We start from the raw sequence: 18,637 nt of genomic DNA on the forward strand, positions 1-18,637 counted from the left end.
TGATTCGACGGATCGGCACTGCTGACTGTTCAAAATTGGACGGATTAGGCCGTAATCTTTTTAGGATGCATGTTTACATGTACATGCACCGTGATATTTCCATTGAAATGTATTTGGTTCAAGATATAAAAAAAACCCAAACAAACGCTCAGAGGTCTGTTTCGCTGTATGACTAATATACTTATCTGACATCGGCGTATTGAGATAACTGCAGCAGTATGGGCGTTCAGAGTATTCCCAATTCCCTGAAGGGAGAACACGGAGCAGTTGTCTATAGTGCATATATGGTTGTTTTTTAACTTGCGTCAGTAGGTGCAATATAGTTATCATTCACGTAATCTCGTAATATATACGTGAAGATTTTGTAAATAAACTTGTTGCCATCAAAAACTTAAAATCTAAAGTAAATAAACTTTTCAAGAAAATCTTTTCGTCATTTGATATGCTGAAGAAACTGTGAGGGGAATCCCCGAATGGCATTTGACGTCATCGGGATGAGGTCTATTTATAGAAACATGACCAACGACTTCATGCAAATGACACACTGAAACAATTTGTTTAGATTTGATCTTATCTGATTGCAAGCTTCGTAACATATGTTATCTCTTCACTGCTACAATCGGAGTGAAACATAACCACTCTTGTGTCTATTGTGATCATTCAACAAGTGCAAGTGCTCGTTACTCTTCAGGACGGAAGGAGGAAATGTTTCATTCCAATATGGCGGCGACAAAAGTTTTCGTCACAGACAAATATTGAGCAACAAATGATCACCTGCGGGCGATAGGATAACGCCCGGGACAATTTCTTACAGCCATTACATGTTTGAAAGACTCTTCCAGCAAAATGACAACAAATTACGAAAGTTCCTTGAAAACCTATCTGGCTAAGGTAAGTTTTGATGGCCTATTTTTTTGTCTCGATAATGTTTTGACTGAACTGAGAATTTGTGCTAATCGGGAGAGTTTGTGGATAAAAGAACATAGCTTATAGACGTCATACACGTAAGTGTACACTTGACTTTTGAATATGTGTTCAAATTGTTTTAATGAATTGTTAATATTTTCCAATGTTTCAGTTTGACAACATATTATCAACTAATCTGTGTAAATGACAGTAAGGACAGAAGTAATAAACCAGTGTTTCCGTTCTACCTCCCAACATGCATCATAATTATCAATGATTATGGCCTTTTCCCTCATGTCAATCAACGGTTTCCTTTTCCACGATGACATTGTTAAAAATGTTTGATTCTCCTCTGGTATATCTTTATCCTGCTGTTATGGGTTTGGGCTCTTAGGAACATCTGTTGTTGTCGCTGTCCATTTGATTTAGAACAATTGTAAAACATGTCACTAGCTTATAAAAGATAACTTTATCCTAAACAAAAGCCATGATTCAAGAATATACAATGTTTGTGTGAAGTGAGTGAGTCTAGTTTTACCCCACACTCAGCAATATTCCAGCTAGCCAGCAGTCTGTAAATAATCAAGTCTTCACCAGACAATCCAGCAGAAATGATTATTGCTGTCATATATGTATGACTTCAGGGGTGGAAATAACTTTAAAATGCTAGTGTACTCCGGTACAGTGGCACATGTAAAATCACTTGCCCTGATAATTCTTCCACAATACCGTCCGTTTTCTTGTTGATTTTTTAAAATAAACAACATAATTAACAGTGGAAAGTCAACTGGACACCGGTACAGCATGATATACCAATTTGATTGCCCGACAGAAAAAACCACTGGACTCGGATGTTGGGCAATGGGTTATTTCCACCCCTGGACTTCCAATAACCTATGATCTGACAATATAACATAGCCTGTAATCACAATTTGTTGTGTTCTTGTACATTTCATAAAGAGTAAATGCTAACAAGTAACATATTATCTTTCAAACATACCCAATTGCCATCTGTACTGTCATGACCTTCCTGAAGAATCACCTGTTGATAATTTCATGAAAATGTCCTACTGCCATTTTTCTTTCGTAAAATCAGTGAGAGTAATAGTGCAGAACAGAACAAGTACACTCATGCACATGCAGATCATGTGAAGATATATAACAATAGTTGATCATTTGGTGGTAGACTTTTATTTTTATTTTGTTTATTCATTGAGCTTGCTTAATGTTAAATGTGCCCCTCTTTTCCAAAATGCTATATCAACTTTTGAAAGGGAACTTTGTTCACAAAAGAATAACCACCAATCAGACTTTGAATTAATTGTTAGTTTACAGTTATTGTTAAATTTAACAGGTGAAATAAGGTCCTGTTGCCTTATGGCCACATTCAGAAATGATATTTTTTTAGCAGTAATAATCAGGGATTTGGCTTGACCTTGTTGAGAGATAGCAAAGACACATGTCCTGAATAATCATGATAATGATGTATGTAACCATGGTACTAAATTTTGAGGGAAAGCATTCCAGCATTTGTGTGTCCAGACAGAACCAAATCCAAACAAAAGAAGGTTTTGTGCTTCCTATGAATCAAAACGTGTTACATGTTCATGATCCTGTTTACCTCCTCCCCTTAGTACATATGTACTGGGGGGGTTTAGCCTTGTATTTACAGCATTTGCTCATCGCGCCAAAGACACGGATTCTATTGCCCACATGGGTACATTGTGTAAAGCCCGTTTCTGGTGTCCTCCATCGTGATATTGCTGGAATATTGCTAAAAGCGCCGTAAAATTTTCTCACTCACATGTGTACAGTCCGTTTGAGACAAAATGATACCGATGAATTGCAATCTAACACAGAAACAAATAGACACAAAAAAATGAAACTAACGCAGACTGCAAAAAACCAACAGACCAACTCTAGCAAAAAATTGCATAATTTGTCTCATAAAAATAAAAAAGTTGTTTAAGAAACTGTCATCATTTCTTTGTGAGTTATCCCAGTTTGTTACAAGGGCGCATTGGCACCTAAAGGAACAGTGAAAAAGGGAGATGAACGAGCGTCAACGGGTTCTCAAAAGTTTTTTGAGCTGGAGAGATGACACGTACGCCAGCTGCACAGGCAGGGTGCTGTATGTACTTAGTAACTGCATACTTGGGTCACCCCCTGTCATTTTCATCCTTGAAATTATAGACTTTCATTTCTCTCACTTTGTCAATCAGCAGTAATCACATGTCTCTAACTTCACTAATGCGTGCATCTCGCTTTTCGCGCTGTTCCTTTAGTTGCCACTGCACCCTTGTAACAAACTTGGAAAACGCACAAATAAATGATGACAGTTTCTTAAGCAACTTTTTTATTTTTCTGACAAAAATTATGCATTTTTATTCTACAGTTGGTCTGTTGTTTTTATTGCAGTCCACGTTGGTTTGATTCTTTTATGTCTATTTGTTTTCGTGTTAAATTGCAATTCATCAGTATCATTTTGTCTCAAACGGACTGTAATGAATACTAGTGATGTTGAGAATGCTGGGCATTTCCCTCTGATCCTCACTGCATTATATATGTATTTCAGTACAAGCACCCAGATGCCACCAAGAGGGAGGTGACCAATGTCCTTGGGCAATACCGTGACCTCCGACCCAGCCATGACAACTTTGGTAAGTTGTGGACCATCAAACACAGATACCACACAGTGAGGTGCCATTAGCAATATATGTCACATTCTGTTCCCGCCAAACTGAAAAACAAGAACATTATGAACTGATTTTGACTTTGTGTTTCAGTGTTCAACGATGGCACTCAGAGACAGCTGCTCAACTTGGAGGGAACGATTCCAGTGTCATATAAAGGTGAGTGTGATGGAAGGGGTGTGAAAAAATATAAGGGTGAGAAATTGGGGCATCAAGGATGGTCACTTTGTTAATAGCATGTCATCATATCCTCACAATGTTGTTCCTAATATTGATCACTATATTGTCTGATCCAGACTCAACTATTTAAAGACCACAGTGATATTGGTGGAATATTGTTGAAAGGGATGTTATCATTGAACTGTGTTATGTATGTTTCCTGTCTTCTAAATGGAAATGCCGACTTTCACACACTTAAACAAAAAGCGTTAAGACATTATCCAAGAGCTTTTAAGTCCATATCACCTGGAGGTGCTAACCAACTTATAATGTGGGCTATAAAAATGATGTGTTTTACAAGATTGTACAAAACTGTGAACCAATGCTTTCGCCACTGTCATCTGAATAAAATCTTTCAAACTCAAGGGCGTTACGAAGTCACGTGTAGGGGGCGTTACGAAGAATATCCACCCAATATCTGAAACTAAGGACTTAAAACTTCTAGCGGTATAAGAGGATTATATCTACCTTGTTTGTGTACAGGAAACACGTACAACATCCCATTGTGTATCTGGATCATGGACACCCACCCCTACAACCCACCCATGGCGTATGTCCGCCCTACCAGCGCCATGCAGATCAAACCCAACAGATACGTGGATGCCAATGGCAAGGTGGATCTACCCTACCTCAGGGAGTGGAAATATGTGAGTGAATGAATTTCATGCTCTGAGTTATTTCCCAAGTTTTGTTTTGTCATGTTTCACTGTAATTGTACATGTATTATTTTCAGAACTGAGATACTGAGGAGAATGAAAGAAAGTGTGGAACTTCAAAACAAACTTCAAAACTGAAATACATAGGCTTGCTTGTTTGCTTTAGTCATTAAAGCAGTCTGTGCCAAAAACTTGTCCTTGTAAATTGTATTTTGGCTGTAATGTTTTGAATAGTTTAACCCCAATCAGTATATGAGCTACATAAGCATATTTTTACCACACCACAAGACATTTTGCAAGACTTGGCTTCAGACAAGTACCTAAGTTCACAGGCTGTTAAAGTATGGACGTTACAAAATGTTTGTCTCTGCTGGGAGTTCATTATGAACAGGGATGGTGGGTAGCCTTGTGGTTAAGCCATCCACTTCTAGTGTCCCCCACCATGAATGCATGGGATTACTCATTGATTATATTGCCTGATTATATTCTCTCAACTATTTTCTGTTAAGCTGCTTTTCAGTGTTGCCATGAGCGTGAATATCAGTAGTGAGTGAGTATGGTTTTATGCCGCTTTTCGCAGTATTCTCAGCAATATCACGGCTGGGACAGCAGATATGGCTTCACACATTGTCTCGAAGTGGTGAATTGAACCTGGGTCTTTGGCCTAACGAGCAGATGCTTTAACCATTAGGCTAACCCACCTGCCCATATCAGTAGTGAATTGATTTCTGGATGTTACAGTCGAGGCTGTCACTAAGGTCTGTTTTACGTTTAATCTCCAGACGGGATCTGATCTGCTGAGTCTCATCCAGATTCTTATCTTCACGTTCGGAGAGGAGTGTCCAGTGTTTTCACGACATGCCCCATCACAACCTCCACCATATCCCATGGGTCAGGGTGGGGAGGACCTATGATGGGAGGGCAACCCCCATACCCCACAGGTCAAGGTATGTATAACGCCACCACCCATGATGTAACCAGGAAATAGCTTGCACATTAAACTATGGTTTTGACAAACTCAAACTCACCACCAACTGTAGGTTGTTCTAACCATAGTTCGTTATATATACATTTTGATTAATATATAATGCAAGTAGTAAACACCTGAAAATATTCCGTTATTTCTCTCTGTTTGTTATGTGCATGATACAGTTTACTGTGTGTTGTTATGGGGATTATGCCCTCTTTCTAGAACCAAACTTTGAAAAAGTAGAAATTAGAGTCAAGTATTTCTGCATAACATTGCTTGTTAAACCATAGCATAAGGTGATGTAATGTGATTTTGTAGCGAACATGCCAATGCCTGGTGCAGCTCATGGAGGGAGCAATCCCCCCTACCCCAACTACGGAGGTGCGCAACCCGGCTACCCAAGTACCGGCTACCCCCCATATCCTCCAGCAGGGGGTGGAGGATACCCCCCTCAGGGTGGGCAGAACTACGGGGGGTTCCAGGGCTACCCCAACCAAGGACAGGGTTATATGGGTGGGAGTCAAGGCCAGTATCCCCCCTTCTCATATGGCAGCAGTTCCAACCCTCCCTACCCTGCCACAACAGCAGGGTACCCAGCAACATCTGCAGCGACAAGTGAGTCAAATACTTTGTATATGTGATTATGTCCCCTGTTTAGAAAAGGATCTGCCATGTTACTCAGGACATGTTCTGTGTAAATTGTGTAAAACTGATTAACAAATAATAAAAAAACTGCTTATTTATCTTCAAATCCATTTTGGATGTTAACAGATTATTATTCCAGTCATAAGTAATTGCATTTCTTTTGCTGATTACATTGGGTTCATCCAGATTGAAAGATGGAAATTTTACAAACCCATTTCTGACTTTTCCCTTTTTGTTAGATTGTTCAGGTATTAGATGAATCAGAAAAGTGAATCCAGAAGGCTGTTCCTATTTCTGTGTCATTCCTGAACGAACTGGCTCACGCTAATGTTCGTTAATTGGCACTCACTTCATTGGCTTCCCGTCCACTACTGCATAAAATATAAAACTCTACTCCTTGTTTTCAAAAGTTTACATGGTCTAGCTCCTCAGTATACTCCTGTACGTTCACTCCGATCAAATGACCAGTGTCTTTTGACAATTCCTGTGACTAGGACAAAAACATATGGTGACAGGTCACTCGAGACGACTGGCCCTCATCTCTGGAACAAACTTCCATCTCACCTCAGAACACAACCAGATTTAGCTGTTTTTAAATCAAATCTGAAGACGTGTCTCTTTGCTGAAGCATTTGAACTCTATGTGATATCTAGACCATCTTAACCATCTTAGAGCCAGAGCGCCTTTGAGGGAACGGATATTGGCTATACAAGTATTTGTATGTATGTATGTAATGTCCGTGTATGTTAAGATCTAGCACAGCTAGGTACCGGGACTGCACCCTCGGAGGCTCACATCCGGGCATGCTCTGAGTGGAAGACAAGATAGCAGGAGGCTGAGGGAAACTTTGCTCACAGGGCTAAAGAAGAAACTGGTCCTCAGCAACCCATGCTTTGATAAGCAAGATGCACATGGCTAAAAGAAACTTCATTGTCGGTGCTGGTTGTCATAATGATGATCATAGTAGCATACGTCAGTAGAGGAATATCTTCTGATGTGTAGAACTACACAAGTATCCTTGTTGATGTTGCAGGCGGAGATGGAGGTGCTGAAGAAGACACAGTCAGACCTGATGACTGGCAAGGAGAGGCTGGAGAAGATGGTGCGAGACCTTGAGACAGAGAAGGTGAATACTGCATGTCATTCATTTATGGGGGGGCCGTGGGGTAGCCTAATGGTTAAAGCGTTGGCTCGTCATGCCGAAGACCCGGTTCGAATCCCCACATGGGCACAATGTGTGAAGCCCATTTCTGGTGTCCCCTGCCGTGATGTTGCTGGAATATTGCTAAAAGTGGCATAAAACCAAACTCAGTCAGTCAGTCAGTCATTTATGGAATACTTTCATTGATAACAGTCTCTCTCAAACTTTATATCTACCCTATATACTGGTCTCCTATGTCACATGACTCTCAAGTACATGTAAATGACCAACAGGTGCAGCAACAAGTTGTGACTCAGAGTGAGTTAACATTTATAGTCATGTCGGCAATATTTCAGCCATATTGTGACTTCCATCAGACATGCTGCAAGAGCTACTTGCAGATAGTGCCAAGTTCATTATACCCTAACTTTAACATAAGCACCAATATGGCTTTGTGTTGGGGTCCATGTCTTGACAATGATGGCACAGTGGTTAAGGAGAAGGCCAAATGTCCAGGTTTGAATCCAGTGTCAAGCCAGTTTCTGGTGTCCCTGGCATGATATAACTGGAGTATTGCTGAAAGCGGCTTTAAACCATACTGACTCACTCACTCACTCAGTGATGAAGGCAACAGAGTAGGTCACATCAGCCATGTTTTCTGACATGTGTGTTTGATGTTGTGTATAAACACAAAGTGACCAAATATGACAAGGGTTCATATTTTATTTGAAGAGACACACACAGTATAAGTTGATGAGATTAATTATGATAGATAATAATCTTCTAATGTGTCCATGTTTGTAGGAAGAGATTGATCAGAATGTCCAGCTCCTGAACCAGAAGGATGGTGAGGTGAAGGAAGCTCTGCGCAAACTGGAGTCCAATGATCAACTAGACATAGACGATGCTGTTGTCACGACAACACCACTATACAGACAGTGAGTATGGATAAGGGCATTTTACTGTCAAGGTTATTGTCTATTCATAGAAAAAATATGAAATATGTACTGGCAAACAAGGATAAGTTGAGCACCGACCTGACAATTGACCTGTATTAGCATGTATGAGTGCCGCCCACTGGCGTTTGCCATTGTGAGCGAAGGGGCCCCAGGTTGTCTGCAATCAAGTGTAGTGCTACACCGACCACATGAGAGTCTTATGAGCAAGGCGTGTGCAGCTACGCTCGGAATCAAGTTCATTGTCATGCACTGCACGTGCACTAGCCTACATCTGCTCTACCTTTCACAAACCAAATGGGTTTGCTCATTGCCGTGCACCGCCTACTTCTCGTAAACACGTTCTCTGCGCCGGTCCAGCTTATCCTTGTTTGCCACTAGCTATTGAGAATATTTTCATGACAACACACACACTTACATGATTGTGCAGTGAAAGATGTTGACATGGCAGCACCAATACACTGATAGTGTGCACTGATGACATCATTGATGCCATGACAACAAACGTTACGCAGACATCAAGCGATGTGCTACAAGTGATGTAGTTGCCATCCGTGGCCAGGCAGATCCAGTTTCCACAAAGGGACATAACTCTGCAAATGAATTATACCTACATGGTCTCCTGATTACCTTGTGTCCTCAAAGGCAAGAACTGCTCCATCATGGTGATAATCCTTCTCAACTTGCAGCAAAACTCAAAGTCTTGCAGCTCACCTTTATTTTGGGGGTAAGGGTGGCCAAGTTGTCTAAGGTGCTGTAATGACTTTTGCAGAGTTACATCCCTTGGGCTGTCCAGAAACCTGTTTGTGGGTTCAAATCCTAGGTAGCCCCAGTGTTGTTTCTAGTCTTGTCAGCACCATACTCTTACTTGTGGGTTTCACAGAAGTGGTAAACATTTTAAAACTGCACCCTTCTGACGTTCCTCCCACTTTAAGCCAACATATCATGATATGACGGAATTGTGTTCAAAGAAGTATTAAACCAAACTCACTATCTTTGTTTCTATGAAAGCTTAAGTTCGAAACAAATCGATTGTTAATTGTACCTGGACTCCAGCTGGTAGTTGACGTCACAGACTGTAACGACACCTATGCAAGTGTATTAAAGAGCCAATGTCTTAAGACAGAACTATGAATCAGCAATGTCTCAACACTGTAGCATGAAAACACACATAAAGTTATGTATCATTTAACAGCGATCCTGTAGGTCTCTACCCATGAAGGCCTGGGTTAGAATTCATCTTTAGGAACCCATGCTTGTCATAAGAGGCGACTAACAGGATCACATGGCTTGCTGACTTCGTTGACCATTGTCATCGCGTCCCAATGGCATACATCAGTAGTCATGATGTCAATCACCGTATTGTATTGATTATTTACAGATTGCTGTAAAAAAGTTGGAATATTTTTAGTCCGTTAAAAACAAACATACAAGCTGTTATAATGGGCCTATGCTGGTTGTGAAATGTGACCAGGTGGATTGGTTGGTCAGGCATGGAGACTTGGTTCACAGCCAGCATTGTTGCCAGACACTGTGGATTGTTGCTTACTATATCGACCACTGGGTTACCTGTTCGACACTCTACATTTACAGGCCTCAGTCAAGCAGCTGCAATATTGGTGAGTTTGGCTTTAAACAAGAAACATACTGTAGAACTGTTTGTTCAAATCTCGACATATCTCTGTGTGTTGCAGATTATTGAATGCCTTTGCTGAGGAGCAAGCTATAGAGGACACAGTGTACTATCTGGGAGAGGCGCTGCGCAAGAATGTAGTTGATTTAGAAGTCTTTCTTAAGGTAATGTCAGGATAATCAAAGTCCACTTGAACTGGTAGAGGATAATAATGTAGTTGATTTAGAAGTCTTTCTTAAGGTAATGTCAGGATAATCAAAGTCCCCTGGAACTGGTAGAGGATAATAATGTAGTTGATTTAGAAGTCTTTCTTAAGGTAATGTCAGGATAATCAAAGTCCCCTGGAACTGGTAGAGGATAATAATGTATAGCTTTCCTAAAATGCAAATAATTTGAACCCTTTGTTTCAATAAATATCACATCTTATTTTGAAAAACAGGATCATAAGAGATGTTTTTTATTGTGTGTTATGCTGTAGTAAAAGCACATTTACCTTGTTTTGGTAATTGTATAATATTGCAAAGCAGTCTTTGCACTTTGACTCACAAAAGCCATTGTTTAGGTATGGAAATTAGGATCACCTTTGTGCTGAATTCGTTTCTACAATGTCAGCCTGGTGATAATATTTTGAAGTCCTCAATATTTATGCAGAAACTGTTTGAATGCAATGCTGGTAACTTTTGTTCCGTGGTTGTTGACATAAAAATCTGTTGACTGTATACAGGTTAGCTAAAGTGCCCTGGCATTATTTCTATAGGTGTATTAATCTATATGTTTACTAATGTTTATTTATTTATCTATTCTCTTACAGCAAGTCCGAGAGTTGTCAAGAAAACAGTTCCTACTACGAGCATTGATTCAGAAATGTAGAGAAAAGGCTGGATTACCTCCCTTGGCTTAACCTGATCCTCTCCATAACTGTGGTCCATTATGCTTATTCACCTAATGAAAAGAAGTGGTTATCGATATCTATAGTGATACACTGTCATTATGACACAGCGAGTATCAGTCTGTTTGATCTGCGAGTCACAGGATAACCTCCTCATCACAATTAGTCTCAAGATTACCAAACTGAAGTATTACCGATCTGTGGTATGTTTATTATCATAAAAATATTTTATGATGTTAATAATTGGGAAAAAATATGTCATTGTTGTTTTCTGAAAATCTGAATAAAATCTCCATTCTTGCATATACAAATGTATATGCAATATTGACAGTTCGGACAAGCCAATGTCCATACTGATCAGGTGAAACAGTCTCTCCAAGAAGATGACGATGAAAGGGTTGTTAAGTATATAACTAATGTACAGATGGTTGTAAATAAAGTTTCATTGGGAGTTATGTACTGTACTTCTATTTTTCACTACTGTAAACGGGCGGTTGAGTAGCCTAATGGTTAAAGCGTTCGCTTGTCGCACCGAAGACCTGAGTTCGATTCCCCACATGGATACAATGTGTTAAGCCCATTTCTGGTGTCCCCTGCCGTTATATTGCTGGAATATTGCTAGAAGCGGCGTAAAACTAAACTCACTCACTCACTCACTACTGTAAAAGGCGACTAACATGAGAGGTGACACACTTGGTCGATGCTTGTCATTGTATCAGAGTTGTGTTGATCGATGGTCATGTCAGTCACTGGATTGTCTGGTCCAGACTTTGATATTTACATACTGCTGTCTTGTAGCTGGAATATTGCTGAGTGCGGCATTAAACAACAAACAAATCCTAGCTATAGTGAATCACCCCATAAGTTGGGGTATCATTCCCAGTAAAATCATCAAGGTTTAACCAGTTTCCAGATTAACGGGTTCTTACTCCTTGCGTAAAGTTATGCAAAAAGGTTATGTTTTTATTCCTTGTGGGGCAGTGGGGTAGCCTAGTGGTTAAGCATTTGCTCGTCACTCCGAAGGCCCAGGTTCAATTCCCCACGTGGGTACAATGTGTGAACCCATTTCTGGTGTCCCTTGCTGTGATATTGCTGGAATATTGCTAAAAGCTCACTCACTCCTGTATAAAGAGAGGAACTAACATGGTTCACTGTCAGTTGAAGGACAAAAGTGAATGAATTGTTTTCAAGACTGATTTCAATAATGATAAAGGTGTTTTGAAAATTCTGATGATTTCTTTGTAATCATTGTACAGCTTGTAAATATTACCATATATTTAGATGTTTGTCAGGTCCATTGTTATCACATGCCAAACATGAGTAAGAAGCTATGCTTTAAGCACCATGATCTGTTACATATACATGTACCTATAAGCAACTTTTTTTATTTATTGTGTTTTAGATCTATAATGAGATATGATTTCCAAGCTTTGTTCATGTATATTTACCATATATAATTTTGTATTTTGTCACCTGCTGTAAAAATCTGTCAATTAAATGGAGGTATAGTTCACTTATATATTCCCAGAAAAACTTTTGTATACACTCATCAGATTGCTGTTGACTCACCACGATTGTCATGTGATGCAGTAGATCAGTATCCTAGCTCAGTGGGACATGTGCTTGTCAGTGCAGTTGGCCTCTGTTTGCTTCTCATTGTGGCAATGTGACACCCATTTGTCTCTGGCTGCCATGTAATGGCTTACAGCAGGTTTTGTTTGCTGTGGCTGTTGTAGTAGCTGGAATCAACGCTGTTGCTGTGACTGATGTGGTCAACGTTGCTGCAGTAGTTAATGAAACTGTTGTTGCTGTGAATGCTGCGAATGCTGCAGCTGACATGACTGGACAGGTTCTGAAACTACAGTAGTTACAACTGTAGCCATTGCTGTAAGCAGCCTTAGTCCAGAGGAGTAGTGGAGACCTGATTAGACTATTCTCCAGGGCCTAGATTTTTTAAGTTTTCTTAGCACTAAGATAGTCGTATGTTAATGTATGACACTTACGACTATCTTAGCGTTTAGAGAAATTCGTAAATTTAGGCCCAGGGTTTTAAGCTAGTCTTGGTTGAATTGTTTACTAAGCCTACATTTTCTTTCAGTTTTATTCTGATATGTTTTTCATTAGTAGCAAAATTTAAGCATTTTTACATGATCTCGATTTGTATCCCACAAGTAATACTAGTCAGCAAGGAATTCTATGCTTTAGTTGTTTCGGACTGAAATGGTTTTCAGAGGAAAATGTGACCTCGTGGTCATGGCAAAATTCAGAGTTTAATTCCCCACAAATATCACATTGGTCCACCTTGATACTGGGAAATATTGCTGATGGTGGTGTAAACCATGCTGTAGTTGTTGCAGTCACTGTGAGGACTGCAGGTGCTCAATCATCTCATGTCATAATAAGAATAAGGAGTTTTATCTAACCTGGTATTTTTTTAGAAATTATATGCTTCACATCTTATTTTGCATGTTGCAAAAATGATTGATTCAGATTTTGATTGTAAACAAAACACAATGTTTGAGACTGAGAAGCCCCAGTATTGAGAGGCAGTGTTGTAGTCCGTTGCCCAGTAGGATGAATTTCCAAAGTAATAATGTTTGTCCACTCTAATTAGCAGCATGAACACCCATTCAAACGATCATGCGTGAGTACCAAGCTCCAGTACAGCATATGACGCTTTTGCTGCCCTCTCAGTATAGAGCTCAGGAACAAGATATTGCTGTGAGGAGCTTGACATTGTTACTCCTGAAGGGAGTCTACTCCATTTCTCTGTCTTGGTCTCATTCCTTTAGCTACTTTACAACACTCACTCACTCAACAAATCTGAGTAGGTGTCGGTGTCATGAGACATGTCTATAAACATGTCTAGTGTCATGATGTGTCCCAATGTGTTTTGTATGTATTAGGAGTTTTTAATTATTTTTTAATAAAATGTATCTTAATAATTTGATCTCCGTTTGAAACCATGTTTTTGTCACCATGTGATATGACAACTATATCTGTGTATTGTTGTAGGTTTATTCTAGGCTCTTTCCAATAAGGTGTTTGTAACTATGAGGCTTTGCCCTGCCTGTATATACAAATAGTATTGCTTTTCAGCACAGCTTGGTGAGGTGTAAGGCAATTATAGCCTGAGTCGTGCCTGCCTGAAGAGTATTTTGTATCAACCCCTGTCCCCTCTGCAGGGGATGGGATAGCATTGTAGTGGAAGCATTTCCTTCAGGTGAAGTTGGAGATTGCCCAGAATCCCTTGTGACTCAGTTGATATTGCTGGAAAAGCGCAGGGATGGCAATTTTCCGTGGATCCGCTGATTTCCGCCGATTTTATTTCAAATTGAGCATTCTGAACCCGCCATTCGATGACACAATATTATGTTTTCAGCTGAAAATAGATTTTCCTGTTGCCATCCCTGAAAGCAGTTATTTAACATAAATCTGTAACTATATGGAATAATGCCTTGGGTCACGATTGTAGGGCTTTGACTGTCATAATTCATTGGTATGGGAATTATGATCATCTTAGAACTGATATCACTTTGTTGAACACTCTCCGGGACCTTTTCCAGCAGGTTCGGTTGGCATCATAACCAGTTGCCATTGTCCCCCACAGAAGGTGATACAGTATCCTGGTTCTGTGGATTGTTCAAGACAGTGGAACAATGGAGGTTTCTGTAAGCTGGGTAGTTGGGATATATCCTACACTATTGCAGTGGAGTTATATCAGTTTTATGTGCGCCTTCTGATGACTACTATACTGTTTAAGATTTTGTTACTATTACACTTGATTATTCTTGTACATGTTTATGTATGACTGTACACTCCAGCACTGTGCGAGAGCCCTTCTCCCAATGCTTCTGTGCATGTGTTGTACAAAGGGATGGCACTATGAGTGAATTGGCTGAATAAACAATTGAACTCGTTGGACTTGTAAATTATTTGAAATGGCGAACAGAGGAACCTCTGTATGTTATTCCATATCTGTGACTTGAAAAATGCTGTTTTCTTCATCCTATATATGGGTGGACCAGTCATACAAATCTCCACATTTTGTAGGGTGGTGTTGCCTACCTTTTACCAGCCATGAAACCTGCGATGATAATTTGAAATCCCAGTTAACCCAGATTCTGTTTCGAGGTTTATCACAACCATACTTATATTCGTTGGTTCCGCGGGCGGTGGGATAGCCTGGTGGTTCTCGTCACGCCAAAGACCCGAGTTCGATTCCCCACATGGGTACAATGTGTGAAGCCCATTTCTGGTGTCCTCATCGTGATATTGCTGGAATATTGCTAAAAGCAGCTTAAAACTAAACTCACTCACTCACTCTTGGTTTCACCAAAGTGGTGAACATTTGAGACCAGTACCCAATTCCGTTTCATCCTTTTAAAGGTTAAAAGAGGAAATTACATCATCATCATCATTTGTATAATGTTTGTCACACAGTTATTTCTTCAGGTTTGGGGAGAGGTGGAAATCTAAGTCCTAAGTCTGGTGAATGCGAAGGATATTTAATAACTTCAAAGCCACTTTCATTGCAGCCATGACGACAAGAAGCCTTGTGCACAGTTGGTCTTATCAGAAAGTATTTAGTGTGTTTTGCACGGCTTAAACCACAAACACACATTAGTCCAGAAGAAATATTCTTTCGGAATCCCTGAAAACCGAAGTCATCACCTTACCAGACGATGGAACAAACTTTGTCTTTGGTGGAGCAGATGTCCGATGTTTCCACTGAGCAGTGACCGTTGTGTAATCTCTGGCTGACAGTCACATCTATAGTTACACATCGCTCAACACAGGTCAGCTTAAAAAGGGCCTAATTTCTGACGACTGATGATAAATCATGCGCGTGTCCTGATCAGAAGTCGGAAATCTTGGAATCCGGAGCCCCATTCTTACACACAAGTCATTTCTCTGAATGTTCAGGACTGTCTCACTACAGATGCCTACCATATTGGCTGCTGGACACCAGGCAGACGTCGAGCATCTATAAACACGCCATGTATTTTATCAATGTCTTCTTTAGTGTTGACAGCTGAAGGGCCTCTGATTTTCATTCTACCTCGAAACTCGTTCTTCGTATGTTGCACCGCCTCCGTGGTGTAGTGGTTAGAGCGTCCGCCCGGAGAGCGGAAGGTCGCGGGTTCGATCCCCGACCGCGTCATACCAAAAGACGTTAAAATATGGTACTTGTTGGTCCCTGCCTGGCGCTCGGCATTAATGGGTACAACAAGGACTGGTTGGCTTGGAATCAGTATAATGTGTCTGTTTGGGGTATTCATGCTTCACTGCGGCACGGTATCTCAGTGGGCTAGAACTATAAAACCAGCTTAAGTCTGGGTTAGTACAAGCAGCCGCACCTACACATACACACGCATGCACGCCGTCAGATGAGCGAAATATTCTCCAGCGCGACGTTAAACCCAATTTCACCTCACCTCTTATGTTGCTCTCCCCTTCTTCATCTCTTAACAGTAACAAAGTTGACACCATATTGGCGTGGATGGCTGCAAGTGGTATTTGATGAAAACGATGTCGATTTTCATCAGCAGACCGAGTGAGTATGGTTTTACGCCGCTTTTAGCAATGTTCCAGCAATATCACGGCGGGGGACACCAGAAATGGGCTTCACACATTGTACCCATGTGGGGAATCGAACCCGGGTCTTCAGCGTAACGAGTGGACGCTTTAACCAATAGGCTACCCCACCGCCTCTCATCAGCAGAGAATACCTGGTCCATATGAACCCTGCAAAAATATGCTGCGTTGTTGTGTAGGTGGTTTAAATGCAACCTGCAAGTAATGGCAATGTACGTTTTACAGCAAACTCTTAAGGGGGCAGTGAACCTCCACCCAGAAGCCGATGCTTCTGGAAATTAACAACTTAATGCCAGGAACGGTGACGTAATATACACATGGAAAGAAGTATAGCAACGCTCCATATTAACCACAATCTCAATATATTACCGTTATCCACAGCAAATATCTTATGCAAACCTCAGTTTAACTTGACTAATTTTGTTGTGCTGATAACTATGGTCTTATGACGTTAACAAGTGCGATTTCAAGATTTTTCAAGATTCTGGCAAATAGTCCTCAAGAAATGACATAAGGGACCGTTCATAACTTATGGCTAAGGGTGGTGGGGTGGGGGTTGATGATTTTAGGGGGACACCATTTTGTTCTGGGGAGCAAAAGGGGGTCAGCAATTTTGTACACACATACTAGGGGTCAGCAATTTTGTACATAGAAATATGTTTACAATTATGCTTAGAAATGATGGGAAGGGGAAGGGGGGGGGGGTCATTGATTTTGTACATGACATGCAGGGGATCACTTATTTTGTACCTGAATTTTAGGGGGGTCATTCACATTGTACATGCTTCTCCATAAAAATCATCATCACACACACACACACACACACATACACACACAGCCATAAATTATGAACGGTCCCTAAGTATCAATAGGCGAGCATAATACCAATATCTGGTGTAATGCCCGCAAACTGCAATAACATCCCTCACCCTCCTCATCACTGACCGTAGCCGTCGTTGAAATTGACGTTGAGGTACTGCGTTTCATTCTTGAACATCATTCCGATAAACCACGATATTCTCTGGCGTATTCTGCGGCCGCTTTGGGACAATTTCGGACCGTTTTGTTGGACAAACGACGACGTGGAAGCCACTTGACATGAACGAATGAAGTCTTGTGATTCTCAGATGGGCTCTATCACCCCCAAGATTGTCGGCCTGAACGCTGACTGCCCTTAATGTTAATACATTGCTGATGTTTCCTGGCCAATCGGCTGATAGTCCTCAATGACATAACAGCAATCCGCACAGTTAATGGCTTGCCATCTTTGAGCAGTTGTCATGCAGTTGAGGAGAAATCAATTGATTTTTCAGGTTATCGAGCTGAAACTAATATGTGCTATCAAATATTTGGTACACGTATTGCATGTGATGATCGCCTGTGATAGCATGTGATATCTAAAATGAATATATGGTGCGACAGAAGGGTCAAAATAATCACTCCAACAAACATAATTATCTAAATATTAATAGCTATATAGGGGTTAGTAATCCAAAGTGTTGCTATACTTTTTCCATGTGTATAGATTGGAATAGACTAAGTCCTGTACACAAAGTATCCGTCTTCTTTGTGTTGTCCATAGAGTAACATTTAGTTATCTTATTTAACAGTATTTCTTTACCAAACCAAATTTCTGGAGCAATCTACACTTGCCAAGTATTCTTGACGTGAGTAGGACTCCTTATTGATTCTCAAGAGTCTGGGAGACAGTCTATTTTATCCAGACAAGCCGCGGTGATATGTCTGCAATATTGCTGAGTACAGTTAAGCGACAAACAAACAACATATATATCAGGAGTATACACCAAGAGACTTCTGTTCATATGTACACAGGCCTAAATGTAGGGGTGACACAGAGGGGTGGGGCGTCTTGCAGGGTTTGTTGTAAAGAGTGATTGTACCAATGTATGTTGAGCCAAGACTACAAACTCTGTATTTGTTATATAATAGTTGTTTGATCAGGGCTACAACATAGTGAACATACAAGGCCTTTGTAACGCTTTCAAAAACTTTTACGGTAGCCTTGTGGAGGACATTACAAATTTGTCCCTTCAACGACGGAACTGATGACCCTGTCTTGGCTTCCGTTTGTGTATGCTTGTAGATGAACAAATAACTTGTCTTTAGCGTGTGTTTGTGGCTGTTGCTAACGGTGGGTGGGATATGCTCCATTTTACATGTGGTATCGTCACCATTTGATAGTGGTTCATGCTTCATATATCGTTGGAATCGTACAATGGACTCTGCCTTTGTCAGAGATTCAGCATGATAATGGAAATAGTGTTGTGGGTTTACTTACATTCTGTTGTGGCTTTATGGTATATGTATTCG

At 40.5% G+C, this 18,637-nt stretch overlaps 2 protein-coding genes across 2 annotated transcripts; both read left to right on the plus strand.

The window, feature by feature from the left end:
• Positions 1-508: 508 nt before the first annotated feature.
• LOC124282972 (tumor susceptibility gene 101 protein-like) lies at positions 509-14,629 on the plus strand. Its single transcript, XM_046719029.1, has 11 exons — positions 509-891; positions 3,482-3,566; positions 3,693-3,758; positions 4,302-4,465; positions 5,257-5,386; positions 5,763-6,059; positions 6,841-6,890; positions 7,123-7,215; positions 8,035-8,168; positions 9,881-9,983; positions 10,631-14,629. The coding sequence occupies exons 1-11, from the start codon at positions 847-849 to the stop codon at positions 10,718-10,720; spliced, it is 1,257 nt and encodes a 418-aa protein (XP_046574985.1). The 5' UTR covers positions 509-846; the 3' UTR covers positions 10,721-14,629.
• Positions 5,766-6,949, plus strand: LOC124282418 (annexin A7-like). Its single transcript, XM_046718409.1, has 2 exons — positions 5,766-6,059; positions 6,841-6,949. Exons 1-2 carry the CDS (start codon positions 5,768-5,770, stop codon positions 6,915-6,917), a joined length of 369 nt encoding a protein of 122 aa, XP_046574365.1. The 5' UTR covers positions 5,766-5,767; the 3' UTR covers positions 6,918-6,949.
• Positions 14,630-18,637: the final 4,008 nt, after the last annotated feature.

The sequence above is a fragment of the Haliotis rubra genome, unplaced genomic scaffold (assembly GCF_003918875.1).
Source record: "Haliotis rubra isolate DU_JTF1 unplaced genomic scaffold, ASM391887v1 Scf109, whole genome shotgun sequence".
In the NCBI taxonomy this organism is placed as follows: Eukaryota; Metazoa; Mollusca; class Gastropoda; order Lepetellida; family Haliotidae; genus Haliotis; species Haliotis rubra.

Excerpts from the sequence above, each read along its gene's own strand:
- LOC124282418 (XM_046718409.1), top strand. The coding sequence starts at position 5,768 with ATGCCAATGCCTGGTGCAGCTCATGGAGGGAGCAATCCCCCCTACCCC. Across the intron at positions 6,060-6,840 it reads AGCAACATCTGCAGCGACAA|ATCTAGCACAGCTAGGTACC; the intron begins GTGAGTCAAATA and ends GTGTATGTTAAG.
- LOC124282972 (XM_046719029.1), top strand. The coding sequence starts at position 847 with ATGACAACAAATTACGAAAGTTCCTTGAAAACCTATCTGGCTAAG. Across the intron at positions 3,759-4,301 it reads GATTCCAGTGTCATATAAAG|GAAACACGTACAACATCCCA; the intron begins GTGAGTGTGATG and ends GTTTGTGTACAG. Across the intron at positions 4,466-5,256 it reads ACCTCAGGGAGTGGAAATAT|ACGGGATCTGATCTGCTGAG; the intron begins GTGAGTGAATGA and ends TTTAATCTCCAG.